Source organism: Tympanuchus pallidicinctus, unplaced genomic scaffold, assembly GCF_026119805.1.
Source record: "Tympanuchus pallidicinctus isolate F22 unplaced genomic scaffold, pur_lepc_1.0 scaffold4, whole genome shotgun sequence".
Classification (NCBI taxonomy): domain Eukaryota; kingdom Metazoa; phylum Chordata; class Aves; order Galliformes; family Phasianidae; genus Tympanuchus; species Tympanuchus pallidicinctus.
In genome coordinates, this window is record NW_026294758.1 from 24670681 (window position 1) to 24691404 (window position 20724).

Here is a 20724-nt window from a genome sequence, read left to right on the forward strand (position 1 = left end):
TATTTTTATGTAATGCAAAAGTAACACACACGATTTACATATAGTAATAATTTATTCTGAAATGTTCATTTTAGTCTCTGTTGAGACATCATCCATGTCTCATTAATAAAGAGCAGCCATCTCACCTCAAATACCAGAATATACAGCAAGTTACAGCATAGCAAAAATGAAGGGAAAAAAAAAAAAAAAAAAAATCTACCTACTTGGAGATGAAATCTAGTTCAGGTAAAGTAATTTCGGTCAAGGTTTTACAGTTACACAGTTTTTCTTTTTTTTCTATATATTTTTTTCTTTTCCCCAGGGCATAAAGAAAGTGTAAATCGTTACACCATACCTATCTATGCACATTATGTGACCACAAATGTTATCGTTACTTCAGAAAATAACCGTCAGTTCCATTCATGCAGAAAAGCAGGCTGGGAATGCTTGTTCAGCAGAAACAATATTACTGTGAATTTCACAGCCACATGATTAATTACTGGGTTAGATGGACTCACAAATACTAAAACTGAGTATATTTTTTTGCATAAATAATACCAGTTCTTCCCTGATGTAGTTTAGTCAGTCTGTAGTCTAGAAATGATTGATAAAGCAGTATGACTCCATCATCTCTATATGCAATGTTCAATGATTTCAAGACAAGCAATATTTAAAGGATTATGGGATGGGATGCTAATTAAATACATGTTAAACATACTGTACAAATATACTTGCATTAGCAATTTTATTTCAAACTGTCAATCACATTTTCCTCCAAAATATTACCAGTGAAGACAAAGTATACTATCAAATATGGCTTCCAGAACAAGGACTCTCTAACAAGAATCAAACCTATTTACAAAAACAAACAAACGAACAAACAAAAAAATCAATCCCCATCATTTGAAGTTTCATTTGAAATAAAACTTCTAAGTAGCTGCTGTGTTTAATACATCAGTTTTATTTTTTGATGTATTTAAACAGAAGTCACCAGGTAAGAGCCAGAATGACGTTTGGGACTCTGAGTTCCACTGGAGTCTGTATTTTCAGACTTTGAGTCACGTTTCTTTGTGCTGTTATTTACTGGTGTTGGTATCTGGGATGGCCGAGCTGAACTATTGTCCACACTACTCTTCCTACGGCTTGGATTGTAATTGAAAGGAGTTACTCTTGCTGCAACAGCACCAATCGGAGAGCTATGTTTGCTTGAACTACTGGAACTGAATGGTGTACGCTCGCTCACAGTACTTTCGTTGTTTTCTGGTGCAGGAACAGGATTGGTCTGCAGAGGTTTTGTTTCATTGCCTTTCTTGTCTGGACTGTCCATCTGAAAGAAAGAGTTCAGACGATTTTCTAAACCAATGGTACGAACAGGAACACTTCCATTCCCTGGATTTTGTTTTTCTTGAATTTCTTTAGAATCTTTGCCATTCACAACCCCCTTCTCTGAAATACTGTCAATAACAGGAGGAGTATTTCCAGTTGGGGACCTTCCAGATCGAGGATTGTTAATTGGGCAGTCCTCAATCCTCACCCAAACATCCTCAGTCTTAGAGACAGCTGGTGCCATCTGATAAATTAGAGTTTTGGAATCAGAGCTACTTGTGGCACTCGAGGAAGGATGCTGAGGATCATTCATTATTTGGGGGATTTCATTTTCTTTTATTTTTCTCCAAGTACCTTTTGCTGGTGCTTGGCTTTCTTTACTTTGCTTCTGCCCAGAAAGAGAACTTCCATGTTGCTTTTCATCTTCACTTTTTGCCTTTTCACTGGATTCTGAAGAAGCTGACAGAATTGAGGAAGAACTTCCAGTTCTTCTCCAAGTGCTTACACGAGGAAGTGATGAGGAATGCTTACTATGTTCACGTTTCCATGTTCCTGATCTGTTGATTGGCAATCTAGATGGACTCTCAGAATGAGAACGCGTTATATCATGACGTTTTGCTGGTCTCCCATCATATTCTACAGAAGGGCTCAGATTAGGGGGTAATTTTCGCCAGCCACTAGTTTGGGCAGTTGAATGAGTGGATAAAGACATATCAGGAAGTGAGGGACTTAAAACTGGAGTCTGTAGTTGGGATCTTGTGGGAGAATCTGGTCTGGAAGGAGACAGAGATTCAAATGAAGCAGACTCTTCCAATTTACGTCTTAGAGTTGGGCTCGGAGCTTCTTTAATAAAAGTTGACTGGCGAACAAGAACAGGCCTCTCAGACCTGTCAGATTCACTTCCGCTAGATTTTGCTGATGACATTCTGGATAAGTCAGTCTTTTTGTTTGATGCACCACTACCAAGAATTTGATTCAATCCTTTGGAAGCAGACTCACTTCTCGGAATGCTACTGGTATTCTTAGTTAAGGCAGTTTGCTTTGTAAGGTTTTGCTGGCTCATCTGCCTGCCTGGTGATGTATATGACATTCTACCTGAACTTGAAGATTTAGTTGAAGCAGTGCTAGGAGATGATGTTCTTGGCAACTGAGACAGTTTGTTGGGAGGACTTATACCATTTCTTCCTGGGGAAATTGAGTTTCGGCCTGGAGATTGCAGAGGCCTGCTCAATGGCTGCTGTTGAGGTCTAGAAGGAGTGGAGTCTCTAGATCCTGATCTAGAAGGTCCTTTACTTGATCCACTCTGGTTCAACCCTGACAGCTGCCTAGTTACAGGAGCTGGCTCAGGTTTTACTGATGACTTGACTCCTCTTGGGGAACTAGCTGAACTCTGGCCTTCACTGGGACTCTTGGAATTTGTGTTTTTGAATGGGGGGCCTTTTTTGGAAACAGGACTAGTACTTGAAGAACTATTTCGAACTCCCGGAATATGAATCATTGTCCTGCCACGTGAAATCGAAGGCACACTTTGTTGTGGTTGCTTTAACTGACTTGAAACTTCTGAATTGGAGCGAGCTTTTCCTGTAATTATACTTTTATATACTCTTTTCCCTCCTTTGATTCCCTTACTTTCGGATTCTACTTTTTTAGATTCCAGTGTACTTTTCTCTCCTGGCTTAAGAATTCGTGGACCTTTATTACTAGTAAAAGGTTTCTCTTCTTGGTCCGGGGTAAGATGGAATGGTGATCCCAGAGAAATACCAGATTTTAGTGAAAGGATAGAATCAGAGTCTGATGAAGCTTGTCTAGATAGTGATGCAGCAGCTGCAGCTTGATGCAGGCTACTAACTATAGAATTTGCACCTTCCTGTATAGCTTTCCAATCAAAGTTTTCTGAATCGGGTGAAAAACCATGTTCTGAATCTGGCCTCTGTATCTCTCTCAAATCCAGTGTTAAATCTTCTGCCAGCATACCACCTACATTTCTGGAATTACTTTTTTCACTTTCACTCTTTATTCTTGATGGTTTTTTCTTTTTAGGCATGGCAGAACTAATGCATTCCTGCAAAAGATCATCTTCTGAGTCAATACTTAGAGAACTCAGAGAGCTATTTCTAGAGAAACATACTGGTGTGTCTTCAACATGAAATGATTTAGGTGCATAACCAGAAGTCTGTGGTCTGTTGGATTCTATCTGTGAATCAGGAGCCTCAGTTCGCTTCACTGGTTCTTCTTCTTTGTTGTTATTGTTTTCTTGATCAATATCACTAAGGGAACTAAGAGATGAATTGCGAGAAAAACAAACAGGTGTGTTTTCGATAGCAAAATTCTGCATCTTCTCATCCGTAGCTGCCCCTCTGTCTGGAATATCTTTATTTGGCTGACAGAAAGTTTTAGACTGGCTTCTGCTTGTTGGGTGTTTTTGGCAAACTTGTGTCCTATTACTTGGTTGCTGACTTGAAGGCTGTTCCACATTAGGGCAGTCTTTAGTTTCTATTTCCTTTGCTTCTTTTCCTTTTCTTAATTCTGCCTTTTCCCTTGAAAGGTCAACATCATCATCATCAAAATCCAAAGAACTTAACGAATCATTGCGTGAAAAACAATACGGAGTTCCCTCAATAGGTGTGTAATGATGAGGGGAATCAAATGTAAAGCTTCCTCTTACACGCTCCTCATTATTTGAAAGTTTGTCATTAAAATCTCTAGAATTATTTTTAAGATTCTGTTTCTTTGTATCTCTGTTCTCTGGATAGCTTCTTTCATTATTAATTTGGCTTTTAGACTCTGTGTTTTTTCTTACACGTGCTCTATATTCACTATTTTGGGGAACAGGCTTTACTGGTGATGTTGGCTTCTTTTTCTCAGTTTCTGATTGATTTTTGTTATTTAAAGATGTAGATGCTTGTTGGATTTGATCCATTATTTTCTTCACTCTAAAAGGTTTGTGACTTTTACCTTTTGGCATAGCTGAGTTAATGCACTCAGCCAGAATATCACCCTCTTCTGTTTTGTCATCATCCAGTCCTGGGCCACTCACACTTATGCTTTTTACTTTCTGAGCATCATCTGTACTTCTACCTTCTGTAGGAATAGTATCCCTCTTCTCAAATTCCCCTGACTCTGCCCCTGTACCCACACTGTCTACATTGGCCAACTCATTTGGTGGTGATTCTATTGTGAGATCACTCAAAGATGTAGCTGTTGAAAAATTTATTGGTGTACCCTCAACACAATATACTCGTGGCATATCATCTCCTGGTGTAAAACTCACATGCTTTTGGGATTGCAATCGGCTTTGGGAAGGCAGAAGTTTATAAACTGGCAGCTGGCTTGGCTTTCTGGCTACAGGAGGAGGTATTTTTGGAGCAGATGATTGAGAAGGCTTTTTGGCTTTACGTGAAGACTTTGTAGGCATTGCAGAAATAATACATTCTTCCAGTATTTCAATATCATCATCATCAGAATCATCCAGAATGTCTTTTTCTGCTTCAGAAGGCTTCTCTGCTTTATCCTCTTGGTTATCCTTTGTATCATCTGACTGTTCAGGCTCTGCTTCATTTCCATGTTCATTTTCATGTACAGGAGGCATTATTCTTAACTCTACATCTTTCTGTATAAATGGCTCATCAAGACTCAGAGCACTCAGGCTAGAAGAGCAAGAAAACCCATCTGGGGTACTTTCTGTGGCAAAATGTAATAGCGTATCAGCCTCTGGCAGTACCTGAACTCTCTGAACTGCTGCATTTACAGCTGCTTGTCTAGGACCAGGCTCTCTCTTTTCTGCACTAGGTACTTTACCTTTAGCTACATCTCTTTTCACCTGAACTCCTTGAGCAGGGGGTGGTGTTTTACTTCTGCTTGGAGGCATTGTTTGTCCTGGGCTGTCTGGAAGATCACTTGGACTTATAATACCACTCACCATTCCACTGCAAGGCTCACTTTGAACTGAACTAGCAATTGAACGGCTTTCAAAACTATCCAGGGAACTTACAGAAGTACATCTACTGAACATGAGAGGAGTTTCCTGTACATAATGTTCCGGTGGGCTTTTAGGAGTCTGTGCACCACTCTTTGAGGGAGATTTGGCACCTGAAGAAAATTCAACAGCTTTATGTCTGGAGGAATCAGAAGGTGATAAACTGGAAGTTGGAAGCCTACTGGATTTTGTTCTGATATGTTGTGATGTTGATGTGATTTCACTTACTGCAGCTTCTGTAGATAGAGCCCCACTGTTTTCTTTCAGTTCTGCTATCTGTAGTGTATTATTAGTATCAGTCACACGTGTGGATTGATCACGCCCTATTTCATCTTCAGCTGATGACAAAGATGACAAAGAGCTACACCTTGAAAAACATATTGGTGTATCTTCCACACAATAAGTTTGTATAGTTTCCTGATTAATGGAAGGAGTCTTACAGGAGGCGGTCTTTTGAGCATGACTGCCTCTGCTCTGTGCAGAACTTGGATGAAGCTGATTCTGCCTCTTTGAACCAGCTGAAGGGGCTGATGTATTTCCATTGCTTGAGGAAATATGGTCAGTTTTAGTGCTCTGCACCGAAGAAGTCTTTGAAAAAGTAAAAGATGGCTTCTGAGAAGAGGGAGGAACTTCTGTTGTATACTTCAGACTATAATCAATGGGTTGATCAACATGATGTTCCTCTTCATTGTACTTTATGCTGTAATTGGTTGGTCTGTCTTCTTCTTCATGCTGTTCCTCCTCAGAATAGCGTTCACTGTAGTTGGTTGGCTTATCATCATCATAATCATCGACCTGGCACAAGGACTGATTTACTTTCTGATTGATTCCAAGAGTTGACCCTACTCTGTTCTGATCTGAACCATTGGATCCTCTTGATCTAAATGAAGGAACACAGTCTTGTTGTCCAAAAGGTGATTGATATTTCATGTGTTTATCATCTCCACTTTCAGTGTACACAGGGTATGTTGTACTTTGGCTCCTTGACTGCCTTTGGTCATTTTGTTTCATTTCATCATCTATTATATGCTTAGGCCTTGCCCATCTTTCATTCTGAGAAGGACTCTGCCTTCCAGAATTTAACTGTTCATCTGAATATTTAAGACTATAGTTAATAGGAGTGTCTAGTTCTCCATCATTGTCATCCATGTGATTTGCACTATGTATCTTATGTGCCAAGTCAGCTGGATATTGCCCATAACTACAAAATTTACTTTCATCATCCTCAGAGTAAGATTCAATGGAAGGTTTCATTTGGCCTCTTTTACCATAGCCATCACTGCTGCTGACACTATTTAAGCTGTCATTTGATGCTCTTTTGTATTCCATTTTTGTGTAAGGCACAGGACATGGCCTGCTTGAATTCTCAGATTTTGGAAAGTATGTATTTGAGTGTGTATGGGCACTGGCTGCTCTCCTTGTGGTATTTCTGTCTTCTGTCAAACAGTGCATTTCAGAAGTGGAACTGGAACTTCTGTCGTCTTGTGGAATATGCATGCTTGTCACTTCTTCCATAACCTTGGCAATTTGAGCTGCAGCTGTAGAAATTTGCATTCCTATTCTCTTAGAGGAGTTTCCACTGTTCTCTGTAGCTGGATGATAGGCATTTAAACCTACTGCTCGATCTCTATCAAGACTTCTGTCTTTCTCAGACAGACAATTTTCTATGTTTCCTCTACTAGAAGAAGAGGATCCAGGCAATACTGTAGAATTTAAATATGGAGAAAGTACAGTCATGTTACCAGTACTAAAACTCTCTGTTCTGCATACCCCATCATCATGACGATTAGAGTCCAAAACATACTCACTGTACATATTCTGCTTATGTCTCTGCTTATTACGGTGAGATGCTTTTGGGCTTAAATTATCAATATTGTCAAAAGTCTCTGATAAATGTTGTGCATCTAATTCTGCTTCCAGTGCCTTTTGTTTTCTAACATGAAGAGATGGTAAGCTTGATCCTGGAGACATAATGTTAGCATCCTTATACTTTGCTGGCCTGTTTGCCATGAGATTTCTTAGAGCTGCAGCACTGCCCATTGCTATCATCTTGTGTTTTGAGTGAATGAGATTTTTGAGCATGCTGACCGCTCCCATGTCCCAAAGTGCCTCCTGATCCTTTGCATTTCGTGCAGAAAGATTCCACAGGGTTCCACATGCGTTACTGACTATTGTCAAACTGTGTGACTTCAAGTGTTGTAACAAGGTTTGTAAGCAACTGTTCTCTCGCAAGATTTGCCTGATAATAAGTAATTGAAAACAAAAATCATTAAGTGACATTTGCAACAGATCAGAGACAAACAAACTAAAAACTTACTACACTGCAAGCAATTTAATCCTTTAAAAGGATAGTTACAATTATCCAGTGCAAATTTATCTTATTTTTTCTCTACTCCTATGGAATCTATCTAAATGCTAATCAAATGCTACTATAAACACAAATTGTTACTCCCACCATACCCTCTCGAAAATATTTCTCCTTCCAGATTGCTTCCTATGGCTGATAATGACTTACGAATCTTTTATTCCCATGAAAAGACTCTACTACTATTCATCATCTATAAGCAGCAGATATTTATCTGTTTGCTTATTTCTGTTACCTAAGTGGAATGCCTGCTAATTCGTTACAAATTATTGTATTTTATATTACTCTACCTGCATTCATATTAAGACTCAGCGTACAAACTGTGTTTTAAACATGCTTTTAGTATCACTACATTTTTTCAGAAGTAGCATACCCACCTGTGGTCCTCATTAGTAGCAATTAAGCTAGAAACATTTCTTAGTATTCCTCCTCCACTTTCTATGATGGCAAGTGTGTTTGTTTGGCTCCGGTACGTCAGTGTACCAACTAGAAATGCAAGAGCACCATCAACAGCACATATATCGGCTTTGTTCTCAGTACAGTGTGCTGACAGATTCCATAAGGCACTCAAGACACTTTTTAGGGTTGATTCCTAGGAAAATAACAAAGGGACAGGATTAGAAAAGTTTTTCAAGAATTGATCAAAAGACCTCAGAAATACTGACGTTAGCTACAAGGAGTTTGTCACAAATCTCTTTCTAATTCCCAATGATCCAAAGATGGACCAAGAATAAACCTGCATGAATATAGCCTATAGATTAGAAAAAAAAAAAAAAAAAAAAAAAAAAAAGCCTCATTAATTCTAACATACATTTGCAAAGAAATAAAATTCATTAACCATGGAATTTGTTTTAGAATTTGTTTTTCCAGTTACCAGCACAATTTATTTTTGTTTGATTTTTTTTGGATGAAATCTCACTTGTATGCTAATGCATATTTTCTTTCTATTTTTCTATATCTGCCTCTCTTTATTTCTCTGGCTTTTCCTCACAGTACGAGTTACTTATGTTCCAATTTCTGTTTTCTGGGCTGATTGACTTATCAACCAAGGCATACAGCTGTGCAGGCAAACTTTTGTTTGCTTCCCTCCTTCCCTCAGCAATGGATTTATTGCTTGCTAGAAATTTTTTGAAGTATCAGCCACAGTACTTGCTAGCTGCCATAATGGTAAACTGGTTTGAAGATTAGCTAGCAGAGGACTCTGGGATAGAATATAATCTTGTCTGGATACCAAGAGTATATCTAGAAAATGACAGAAGTGGAAGTTATCTACTCACTAAAGTCAGAAGAGGTTTTATTGAATTGTAAAATTATAAGAAACAATGTAGCTGAAGATCAAAAACTGTCAACCATCAAAAAATAAAATTACAGAAATACCTTCAGTTTTGAGGTAACAGCATTATTTTATGATCTGATGTTTCATTAACTCAAAGCAATTCTATTTACCAATTCTAACAGAACTTTAGGTAACTTAAACTCTGAAGTTACTTGAAACATTCTAAACATTTGACATACTGCTTATGTCAAAAAAGACCACAATATATTTATTTTGTGTAAATTAAATGTAATGCCTCAAAAATTTATCTCATAGGCATTTATACATATATACATATATATATATGTACATACATACACACACACACACACACATATATATATATACATATACATATACATATATATATACATATATACAGTACCTTCTTAACTTCTAAAGCACATTCCATCAGTGCTTTCACACTCCCAACTTCTCGTAGTGTCTTTTTACTGTTTACATCTGCACGCCAGGACAAGTTCCTCAACACACTTGCAATGACCTGCAAAATATGAAAAAAAAAAATGTTTTACTACGTATGCTTACACACCTATATGTATATTTCATATACATATAAAAGCACATATAATGGTCTCAAGTTGTGTTGCAGGGGATTTAGACTGGACATCGGGAAGAATTTTTTCACAGGCAGGGCAGTCAAGCATTGGAACGGACTATGCAGGGAAGTGGTGGAGTCCCTGTCCTGACAGGTACCTAAGAGATGTGTGAAAGTGGCACTAAGGGATGTGGTTTAGTGATGATTATATAATGTTACTTTGATTCTAAGATAATAGAATAGATAATATTGCTTACAATATTATATTAATTTCATATTTAATAATTTAAAACAAGCTTCATACAAACATACAGTTCTGTGTTCTCAAGTCTGTGTATCACGCTAGGCACTTACTACAGACTTTATTTCAGGATATTTTTCTCTACAAAGCAGGAGCCATTGGAAGAGACACTCAGGTGTCACACCACTTTGCTGAAACTCAGAAAGTTTCTCTAGGCGCTGCTGTGGAGAACAGGTATGTATGTACTAAGAGAACATCCTTGTGAAGTCAAACGTACATTCTCTTTTGAAGTAAAGCTTCTTCTACTATTATTCTGCTATTATTTACTTTCTACTATTGCAGACGGAATCTCAATATTGCACAAACCCTCAGTCCATTAGCACTGTCACTAGCAAACTAGAGAATCCAGGATTGTTTAAACTTGTCTTGAAATATGGACTTCCATCAACAGATCAGGGTCATAAAAGTTTTACAGCCCATGTGTTGGATATACTTTGATGAAAAAACAGTATGGCCAACAGGTGGGCATTTTACTACAAGAACTGTACTTCATAATTTGCAGAATGAATACAGGTGCTAAGTTTCTTGTGCAGATAAGACAACGCAATTAATGACGAAAAATCGGGCTACAATGAATGTAGCATATTTCAAAGAGAGAATCTAAGTGAGGAGAAAAAAAAAAAAGGCTGTCTGTGAACAGCACCCTTGTAACTTCATGACAAAGACAGAATTCCAGTACAAAAAGAAGTGACAGCAAGGCCAAATAGATAGAAGGAAAGTAAATACTAAGGAAAGAGATCAGAAATACTGTCTTTCAAATTACTGTAGTGAAATGGAAGTGCTGCAAATTAGTGGAAATAGACAAGAAGTATTTCGTCTCACTGTTACCTGCTGTAAGTCTTCACTTTCAGACTTCAGTTGGGCTACAAGAGCTCTCATGCAGCCCTTCATTGAACATAAAGTAGCCTGATAGGAATCAGAAGGAAATAGAAAAGATATAGTTTTATGACAACATTAGATGGCTTACTGGTGCATAATACTTTGATATTTTAAGCTGATCATCTCTGAAGTTCAAAAAAGCTTAGTAATATTTGTTTGCAATAACAAGTATTTGGTCCACCACTACTGAAAACTAATTCAGTTTCTATTCTTGAAAATCCAAAGTGGTAGAATTGTGATAAATTTTATAATTTTTACAACAGGCCTAGGACCAGATCTGGAACATTACCAGTTAAGAAGCTTTCTTTACTATGCCTTGGATAATATAATGGACAATCACAACATTTATGATATCTAAAGAACAGCTTTTAAAGCATATATAAATTAGTGAAAAACTGTAAGGCTTACATTAGAAATTGCCTGTGACAAAGTACAATTAAAAATTCTTTACAAATGAATGATGTGTTAGAACTGTACTAGTTGTCAGCTGGGCAGAAAATGTGAGGGCTACTCCAGAAGCAATGGCTTCTTTTTTATTATGTTGGCTCAGACATTAGAGGAAGAAGTCAGTGGTGTGGCAGTAGAGGTTGAACATTCCCTCCAATATTCTGTTATACGTTGCTGATGTCTGACAGATGGCAGCAGAGGAACAGTCTGACAAAATGGGGTCTGATATGGCATTGTCTATGAAGCAAAACTGCAGTTGTTTTTGTTTGAAATTTCTCCCTGGAGCCTAAATCCAATATCCTATCACAAAGATTTCTTTACCTGTCTGAGAGCTGCAATTCAAACACAGCTATCAACTGAAATTATTGTAAGTTTATTCTTACCTTGTTTGCTACATCTCCAAAAGTCAGGTTTGTCAGAGCCATTCCAGCATACCTCCTCAATGTGACACTATAATGATCATTTGTAAGCCCATACATTTCACAGTCCACTTGCAGCAGTTCAGCAATGGCTTGCAGACCTCCTTAGAAGCCAAGTAAACAAACAAAAAAAAGCCAACAAATTTAAATCCTGATATCAAGAATGCCGTAACATCTTAAACATCTGAAAAATGGAAGGCCCTGAAAATAAAATAAACTTCTAAACAGATGACTCTGGATCTCAAATTACATGGTTTGTACAAGCTGAAAGTTTTGTTAACAAGATATTGAGATCTGGAGGAGGGGGAAACTGGGAACAGAAGTGTTTATGAAGAAGAAAAATACTTATCTTTTAATTTCAGCTAAAGTTGCAACTGATGATATCACACCAGTAACACAAAAGGTTATATAGTAAATCTGACAATTATCAATTAATCATTATTACTTAATGTTATTTTCTAAGGAAAAAGTACACAGAATATTTTCACACAGACATTGCAAAGGAAACCTCCATGCACAGAACTGACTGAGCACGGATAAAAAAATACAGGCTGCTGAACAGGAATCTACTTATAATACAGATACTTCAGAAAGTGGCTTCCACTGTAAAGACAGTGCTTCTAAAAGTCACAAGAACTTCCACGATAATAATATTCTTTCAATATTCAGAATTAATGTCAAATAAAAGAGTAACTTGAAAGATAACCTGTCCACTGGGTGATGGACTAGTTAATGTAATCTGCATTAATCACTTTGAGGTCAGAAATGAACGTATGATTTGCTTGAACCAATGGTAGAACAAAGTTACATATTCTCTGAAGTAATCCTTACAAGCAATGAATGTCAGCACTTCTAGCAAGCTTTTCAATGAAGTCAGATAAAAACATTTGGTCTTACCAAGCTCATTCATAGCATGCCTGTGTTCTTCATCAAATGAAAGTTTCATTAAAACACACACTGCAGGACAGATCTGATGATCAACTGGTGCAGGCACTGATCCAGAAATAAGTAGCAGTTAGTATTTTCTAAGTGTATAATTTGTCAAAATCATAAGATTTTCAAAAAGAATCAAAACTTAAAGAGAAATCAACTGCAATTTTGTTTGGATTTTGTTTTTTCCTTTTAACTCACAAATAGACAAATACTTATTAATATTGCTAATAAATGCGTATACATAAGATGCCTGAATATATCTATATACGACCAAGAAGACATACATGTACTAGAAATATAGTTGGTGCAGAAAAAAGAAGTTAGAGAGAATCAATGTATGCGTTACAGAATGTAACTTCTGGTAAAACAAACAAACAAACAAACAGACAGACAAAACACCAAAAAATAACAGTAACAACAACAAAAACCTTGTTAGTTTTGAGAAACAAAAAACTTAGTGAAAATAAAAATAAATCAGTAAGGTTAACTCTTCCAGCAGTATTAAATAATCTAAAATGAATGTTTCTTCGGTTGTTAAGTCCTGAGAGAACTGCGACTACTGTGGTATTTTAATACTGAAATAGTTTCATGTACAGCATTAGAAATAATAATTCACATAATATTGCCTAGATTGAGACTTTTTTAAACTCTTCTAAATGAAATGTGTATCTCCTGAATACATCTGAATGAAGAACAATTCGGGATTATTTATTTATTTAGATAGACTGCATTATGCACTGACATGAAAAATAGCACTAAGTAGAAATTTACTGTTAATTCACAGATCATCAACGTAAAACACTGGGGTTATTACTCAGAATGCATCTGAAAGTCTTATAATTTAAAGAACAAGTTTATAAATAGAGTTTCATACCCATAATAGATGATACTTCCTAATGCTACCTCAACATAAAAAGCCTATCTATACATGCAGTCACACATACTATATATGCTGATAGCCAAATGTTTCACAAACCTTACGTACATTTACCAAGAAGCTAAAGTCAGCTGTATTCTTTATAAACTCGCTGTTTATCAAAATTTATAAAGCTGAAAGAACATACTTGGGTTTTTATCTTGGTCCATGCCTTGTTCATGTGCTTCCTGCCATTCCCAACATGTTTCACAGTAAGCACGGATCTGCTCCAAAAGATGGAGCACGCGGATTTCCCGTCTGCCTCGCTTATCATCAGGCTGGGAGTGAATGATGTTATGCAGCGCTGCACTGGCTCTGGCACGGGCCTCCTTACTACCACGAGAGTTCCCTAACAAGACAGAGTCTTTATCGTTGCCATGTAAAAGCTGGATGAGAAGAGGAAGACATCCAGACTGACGCATAGCTATGCAGCTGTCTTGAGAGCTAGACATTGCTAGCAATGTTCTTGACATGTCATCTTTATCATGAGTACCAAGCATTGATAACAGTGAGTACACCATTTCCACCTGTAGGTCAAATGATTTCAAAAAACAGAGTTATATTTTAAAACTACATTGTAAAATAAGGTTAACTGAAATCTGAATGGTACACATGAGGAAAACAACCCGCAACAAACGATTTAATGGTGTGAGAGCCTGTGCTATTTAGAAATAATTAAGTGCTATTACAACTTCACCATCTATTAACCTAATAAGTCTCACTTCGTGGCTAAATAGCTAGAACAAGTTGGCGGTAACTGTAGGCAGCTGTTATTAGTCTGCAAGAATAATGGTGAAGACTTCTAACTTTCCATTGCTCAAAATGATTAAATAAACAATCATGAAAATATATTACTTTGAAAATGTAAAGTGTGTTTAAAATTAACTCTATCTTAAAAAAGTAAATTTTGTATGAATTGCACTTTCATGTAGAAATGCTCTTCAGTGAAAAATTATTTCTTATGTTGGCATTAAAAAAAGTATCAAGACAGGGTAAGAGTGATTACATGAATTTCTGCTTTACAGTGAAGTAAAATATCTTGCATCTATATATCCTCAAGTTTTCACTTAAAAGTGTTTCAAATTAACCAACTATTTTTTGTTGCGAGTGACTTGCATATGGACCAGGTTACTTACAGAAAAGCAAAACTGGAGAATTAAATTAAAACTTTCTTCAAGTTTACCAAAGTAAAATCAGAGAAGGAAACAAATGCTCATTTACTACATACTATCTGTGTACAAAGCAGTTACAGAATTAAATAAAGCCGTACAAACCAAACAGTACACATTTAACTCAAAACTACAAACTTTCACATTAAAAAACATGATTGATTCTTCAGGGATTCCTCTGTTGATCTGTGGTCAATGTATGGTTTGATTTGTCTTTCCCATTCTGTTTTCTTCATTAGTGGATTTACATTGAGAACTGCATTTGGTTCCTTCAGTGAGCTTTTAGTAGAATAACATAGTGTAGAAGATGGTAGAGATAATAACTCTAGAACTCGTGAACTCTATCTGAACTCCTACAGCCAAGAAAAACAGCAAAATTCAAAATCACAGCACAACATAAAGAAACTATCAAAGGAAATGGTGGGCATTTCTTTAGAATGTATTAACAAAGAAATTACACTCTGGAATTCTACACCAAGTTTTCTACAAAAAGTCAGATTTTTGTACTAGCTAGTAGACGAATGAATGATTTTGTTTCTTCCCAAAAGATTCTAATGTATCTGGGATAAGTATAAATACGCAGTTATACAAAAATTATATGGCAGTGAATAGATTAAGCAGCAAATCTGCTAACGTGTGTCTCCTAAAATATCATAGGACTGCTGGAACAATGGAAGTCTTGATGTCTGTGAAAGTGTATTGATCCCATGCAAAATCCACTGAGCCTTGGAGCCTATCTTCTAACAACCCAGTGTCCTGATTTGGAAATCCTTGGTCTGGAAAAGCTCATATGCAGTATTAAAACAAACTGCTTGAATTCATAAAAGACAGTGAATTTAATATGCTTTATGTATGCCTTTTGACAAGTATTTCAAGTGGCAGCTTTAATCCGCAGTAATTTAGATCTGAAAGATAATTCTTCTGTCAGAGAATAAAGCTGAAGAAGCCACCAAAATCTGACCTCTGAGTTGTGGCAAAGGCAGTTTATGGGAAAAAACATGAAATGTTTTTCTCTCTCTCCTTCCCTTTATACACACACTGCACATAAAGACATCTCTTTCTGCATCTGAAAATACACTGCTCCTATTTAGAATCTGTACCACATGTTCATGTGTATCAGCACTAAGCTTTTCTTACCCTACAGTACATTAAGTTCAACCTATTTCTTTGCATGTATTTTTTTTTTACATCTTCCATGCATTCAGGGTTCTCCATCTGTCTACAGCTTCAGTAAACTCTAATGTTTGCAGTGAAAACCTGTTAATAGACTAACCAAAACCACATCCATTTGTGGCATGCATAAAGTGCAAGACAGAAGTTCCAACATTATAGCAACATATTAAAGGCCCAAAGTAATCAATACGATGTCAAGACAAATGGCTCATGGAAGACAGGGCTCAGTACCCTGCCCATACTATTGCTGAGTCCAGAGGCAATACAAGCTCCAGTGTTTCATGAACTGGTGTGCTACAAATCTGTGATTTTTTCCATCTCTTTTTCATGCTGCACATATACTTTTGAACACATTCTGTAGCAAATAGACACCACTGTGAATATTTTAAATAACTTCTCAAAATTTTTGGTCTGTTTAATTCCTTAACAATTGCTGTTTTGTGAATTTGGTCCCTGAAAAATATTTCAAGAACTGATTTTAAAAGTTTCCGTTGTGGAATACAAATCAACATTGTGGAGTTTTTAAATACTCTAGGAACTTCTAGCAATTGCTTCTTCCATACTGTAGTAACTTTTAATTGTCAACAAGTAAAAAAAAAGTAATTCTGTGCATACATATAAGAGCTAGAAAATATTGTTAAATTATATCTCCATAAAATTACTACATGTGAATAGATTATTCAGCTAATATTAGTACTACTGCCAGCAAACAATGAGGTTATTGTATTAGTAAAAATGTAGCATTAGCGACCTGTGGTTTGTAATCTTCGGTTACCTTGGTACCCAGATGACTTGTCAGTCTGCGAGGTACAGAGTAGTTATTACTAGAGCTCATAACACTGGCTGTCTCATGGTCCATTCGAGCAGCAGAACCCTACAAATTAAAACAATTCAATACAGTACAAAGTCTAACTGAATTAACAATTATTGTCTAATTGCATCCCATTTCAGCACTAGATCATGAAATCATAAAAATCAGTTATGAATTCTCAATATATTTTGGCTAAGTTAGGTCCTTGCCGCCTTGACACTGCATAGATGTCACTGTTAAGCTGGACTTCATTACAATTTCTCCCAAAACCCACTGTCAATGGGGTTCTATTTTCAATGGAATTCATAGAATCACAGAATGGCCTGGGTTGAAAAGGACCACAATGATCATCTAGTTCCAACCCCCTGGTGCAGGGTTGCCAACCAGCAGACCAGGCTGCCCAGAGCCACATCCACCCTGGCCCTGAATGCCTCCAGGAATGGGGCAGCCACAGCCTCCTTGGGCAACCTGTTCCAGTACTTCACCATCCTCTGTGTAAAAAATTCCTCCTAATATCCAACCTAAACCTCCCCTGTCTCAGTTTAAAACCATTCCCCTTTGTCCTCTCACTATCCACCCTCGTAAACAGCCGTTCCCCCTCCTGTTTATAAGCTCCCTTCAAGTACTGGAAGGCCACAATGAGGTCTCCCCGGAGCCTTCTCTTCTCCAAGCTGAACAAGCCCAGTTCACTCAATCTTTCTCCACAGAGAGGTGCTCCAGCCCTCTGATCATCTTAGTTGCCCTGTTTTGGACTCATTCCAAGAGCTCTTTGTGTGCTGAGGGCCCCAGGCCTGGACGCAGTGCTGCAGATGGGGCCTCACAAGAGCTGAGTAGATGGGGACAGTCACCTCCCTCTCCCTGCTGGCCACTCCTCTTTTAGTGCAGCCCAGAACACAGTTGGCCTTCTGGGCTGCAAGCACACACTGCTGGCCCAGCTTCTCATCCATCACGAACCTCAAGTCCTCCTCTGCAGGGCTGCTCTCAAGGAGATCTTCGCCCATTCTGTATGAACACCTGGGATTGCCCCAGCAGTTCATTTATAATTCACTTATAATCTCTATTTTCATTGAAAAAAAAGGAGGATTTTGCAACAAGCTGAATTAAGATTTTAAGGAGTGAAAAAAGATTGACTCTACATTTATGTCAGATTACATATTGCATAAAACTGTATATATATCTCTATAATACAATCAAATAACCAAGAACTGACAAGATAAGAGATTCATCTGGACAAAGACTAACCATACTTAAATCTGTCTGTATCAAAAGCAAATTATAAATGGATTAAACTGTTTTATTTTTTAATAAAAAGCTATAAAATGATGATAAAATTTCCTGCAATTTTCCTGAAAATTATAATGAATAGCATGTCCCTACCTATGTCAGCAAGACCTCTTATTAGCATATTTGCCCTTTAAATCTATTTTGTGTATTTACATTTTTTCTTTCTCACTGGTGTTATCTACTCACTATTTTTTGTCTTTGCTGTTGCTCTTTCTTTGTCTCTTCTTCCTACTTGTGAAGTTTCCTGATGCCACTCCTTCCTCATTCAGTTTGGGAAACTAAAATAAGTATCTGAGTAGCCAACACTTTAAGAGAATAGTGTTCTATTTACTTCACTTCTGTACAGGTGAAATTGATCTTCTACTGCAACTGAGAAGCATGCTTTACAAGATTTAAGTCTTCTCAAGCGCAGATCTCTTCCCTGTACAGAAGGAATGTCGTTTTCCCTCTAACATAAGGAAGACAATTTTCTAAAAGTTCTCCACTTGTTCTGCATACTTAAGTGAATGTTACCCACCATGATGAACACAGATGTTGATAAATATTTATTTGGAATCATGTTTGCTCTTTCAATGTTACATCTGCTCCACCCCTACATAAATTCCAAAAATGGAAAAATCATATTCTGTTTTTAAACACTAACTGTGAAGGAACTACAGAAGTTTCACAAGCATAAGAAATCACACATACAACCATGACATCTAAAAAGTCACGCAAAAAATAACAATTTAAAAGCATGTTTTAAAGTCATGTTTTAACATGACTGGATTGACAGAAAAAAAGTACCAAGCATTTTCTCTGCTTTGTGGTTATTCATGAAGTAGGCAATCTAGCTGATTTCCTTCATAAAGCTTGAAAAATAAAGGAAAGCAAAAATTTAACCTTTATGCCAAGACAGTATAATGGAAGAGAGTTGGAAGAAGGTACAGAAAAGCACAACTGAATCCTGAAAAATCCCAGCTTCAATTGGTAGTATTTCAAGTCACACTGATTATATGACTACAAAATAATTAGATCTAAATAATTTGGTTGCGTTCTACTTGTAGTGACTGCTCAACAGAACAAAGTATATTGAGCTGGTTTATCAGAAATAAACATTATGCACAACCCATTAAGCCTCCTCTCTCTGGACTTGTACTCGAAGTAAATAATCCCCAGATGTCTTAGAATACAGATTCACATCCCTGTATCTATCATCCTCCAGAAGGAAAGGATATATGTTTTAAACATTTTTATGAAGCAAAGTTAAAAATTGCTAAAAACACAGGAGCTCAAAAGAAGAATGAATGAATCCTCCACTTGAAAAAGTCTGCCAGAATATGACAATCCATTCTTCCTTCCTTCCCTGTGAAGTATTTGTTCCCCAAAATAACTCCAGATTCACACAATACAGCTTGATGATGCACCCACAGTGCATCAATTATTTAAATACATTATGCTTTCAACCTTCAAGCTGTGCTGAACTATTTATTTTCTCCAAACAATAACACTGTCCTAAGATTGAGAGTCAAAGTCCCAAGCAATTGTTCAGAGATGGGTGACAGAAGTTAATTCCAAATGGTTATCAAATATATTTCAATATGCTTAATGTTTAATCAGATGAAATATTCTAGCCACGGCAAAATTTATACTGTTTCTGGTAAATCTTCTTGTACAGAATACTCTCAGAAGGATTTAAGTAATTCTATTTCTCTAAAGTAGCAAAAATATTTTGCAAATGAATTCAACTATTAAACTTCAAGGGCGAAGTCCAAAAATCCAAATTACTATTGGGAATGTGTCACCTACAGTTAGAAATTATGAAGTGAATGAACATTACTGCATGGTAAGTAAATATTTTTATCCACAGAAGGAAGCCATACATTTTGATGTTTCTTTTAAAAATACAAAAAGAATTTAACACAACCCTCAAAATAATTCTTGACATGTATTTCACTAATAAAAGGAACAGCAGTGACTGACCATTGAGAAGCATTTAAATAACTCTTCAGCACACTTTCAGATTATTTCATGAATACTACTGTTTCAAAGCATTATCTAAAATAGTATTAAAGAACCACTAATGATCAGCTTGCCATTTAATTCTTCTATTTAAAATGACTGATGCTATAATGATGTAAAAATTGAACCATTTCTCATAATTAAATCATACTGCTATTGTTAAATTTCAGCTACAATAAAATAACATTCTCTGTAGTCACTTTTGTTACATTTTTTCTTAGCATTAGGTGAATTAATTATTTTAACCAAAGAAAACCATTTCCTGTATTACAAAACGCTTATATTTCACCTCATAAAAAACATTTCCCTCCACCAAATACAATGAATTACTTAATTCTAGATGCAATGAAGAAATTCATAAATCTTTTTAAAATATGCAGGCATGCAAACACTGTACAGTATATAAAAACACGTAACTGTGCATTTCCAGAATACATCAATAAACAGAACAATCAATTTACCTGACCAGTATTGCTAGTTGACATAGTGATTTCTGGTGCTCCTTGACCTTCGCTCTGCCTCTCTGCATCATGGGAACCTGCATCATGCTTGCCTTGAGGTGCTCTCTGTCAACGTAACAGTTTATGAAATCATATAGAGAAATTTAATATGCAACCATTCAATGCCCTCTAGACTGTGAATCAACAATGCTGCATCTTCACAAAATCGCAAGACAGTATTTTGTATTTCATGTCACTTCGCTTCAATAATTAACAGCTGAGACTGTCTTAGAAAAACTGGAAGATAAAAGTAAAGCATGTCCTCTGAGGATTACAGCCCTGCAAGACAAAGGATTTGCAGTGAGACACAGAAACACCATTTTCCATCAGCTGTGCTCATGTTGCTATCAGAAACGTAACAGAATTGGAGCAAA

At 36.7% G+C, this 20724-nt stretch overlaps 1 protein-coding gene across 7 annotated transcripts in view; it reads right to left on the reverse strand.

The window, feature by feature from the left end:
* Window positions 1–33: 33 nt before the first annotated feature.
* Window positions 34–20724, reverse strand: part of APC (APC regulator of WNT signaling pathway) — an 89457-nt gene continuing 68766 nt past the window's right edge. For 4 of the 7 annotated variants that reach the window (XM_052700954.1, XM_052700956.1, XM_052700951.1 and 1 more), the window contains 9 exons: window positions 20312–20416; window positions 16506–16628; window positions 13561–13939; window positions 12461–12556; window positions 11528–11667; window positions 10647–10724; window positions 9347–9463; window positions 8024–8238; window positions 34–7520 (listed from right to left, as the gene is read on the reverse strand). In XM_052700954.1, coding sequence (XP_052556914.1) covers window positions 956–7520; window positions 8024–8238; window positions 9347–9463; window positions 10647–10724; window positions 11528–11667; window positions 12461–12556; window positions 13561–13939; window positions 16506–16628; window positions 20312–20416 — 7818 coding nt within the window. In that variant the 3' untranslated portion in view covers window positions 34–955. The remainder of the gene's footprint in view (window positions 7521–8023; window positions 8239–9346; window positions 9464–10646; window positions 10725–11527; window positions 11668–12460; window positions 12557–13560; window positions 13940–16505; window positions 16629–20311; window positions 20417–20724) is intronic. The other 3 variants (XM_052700955.1, XM_052700953.1, XM_052700957.1) reach the window with 2 other exon arrangements.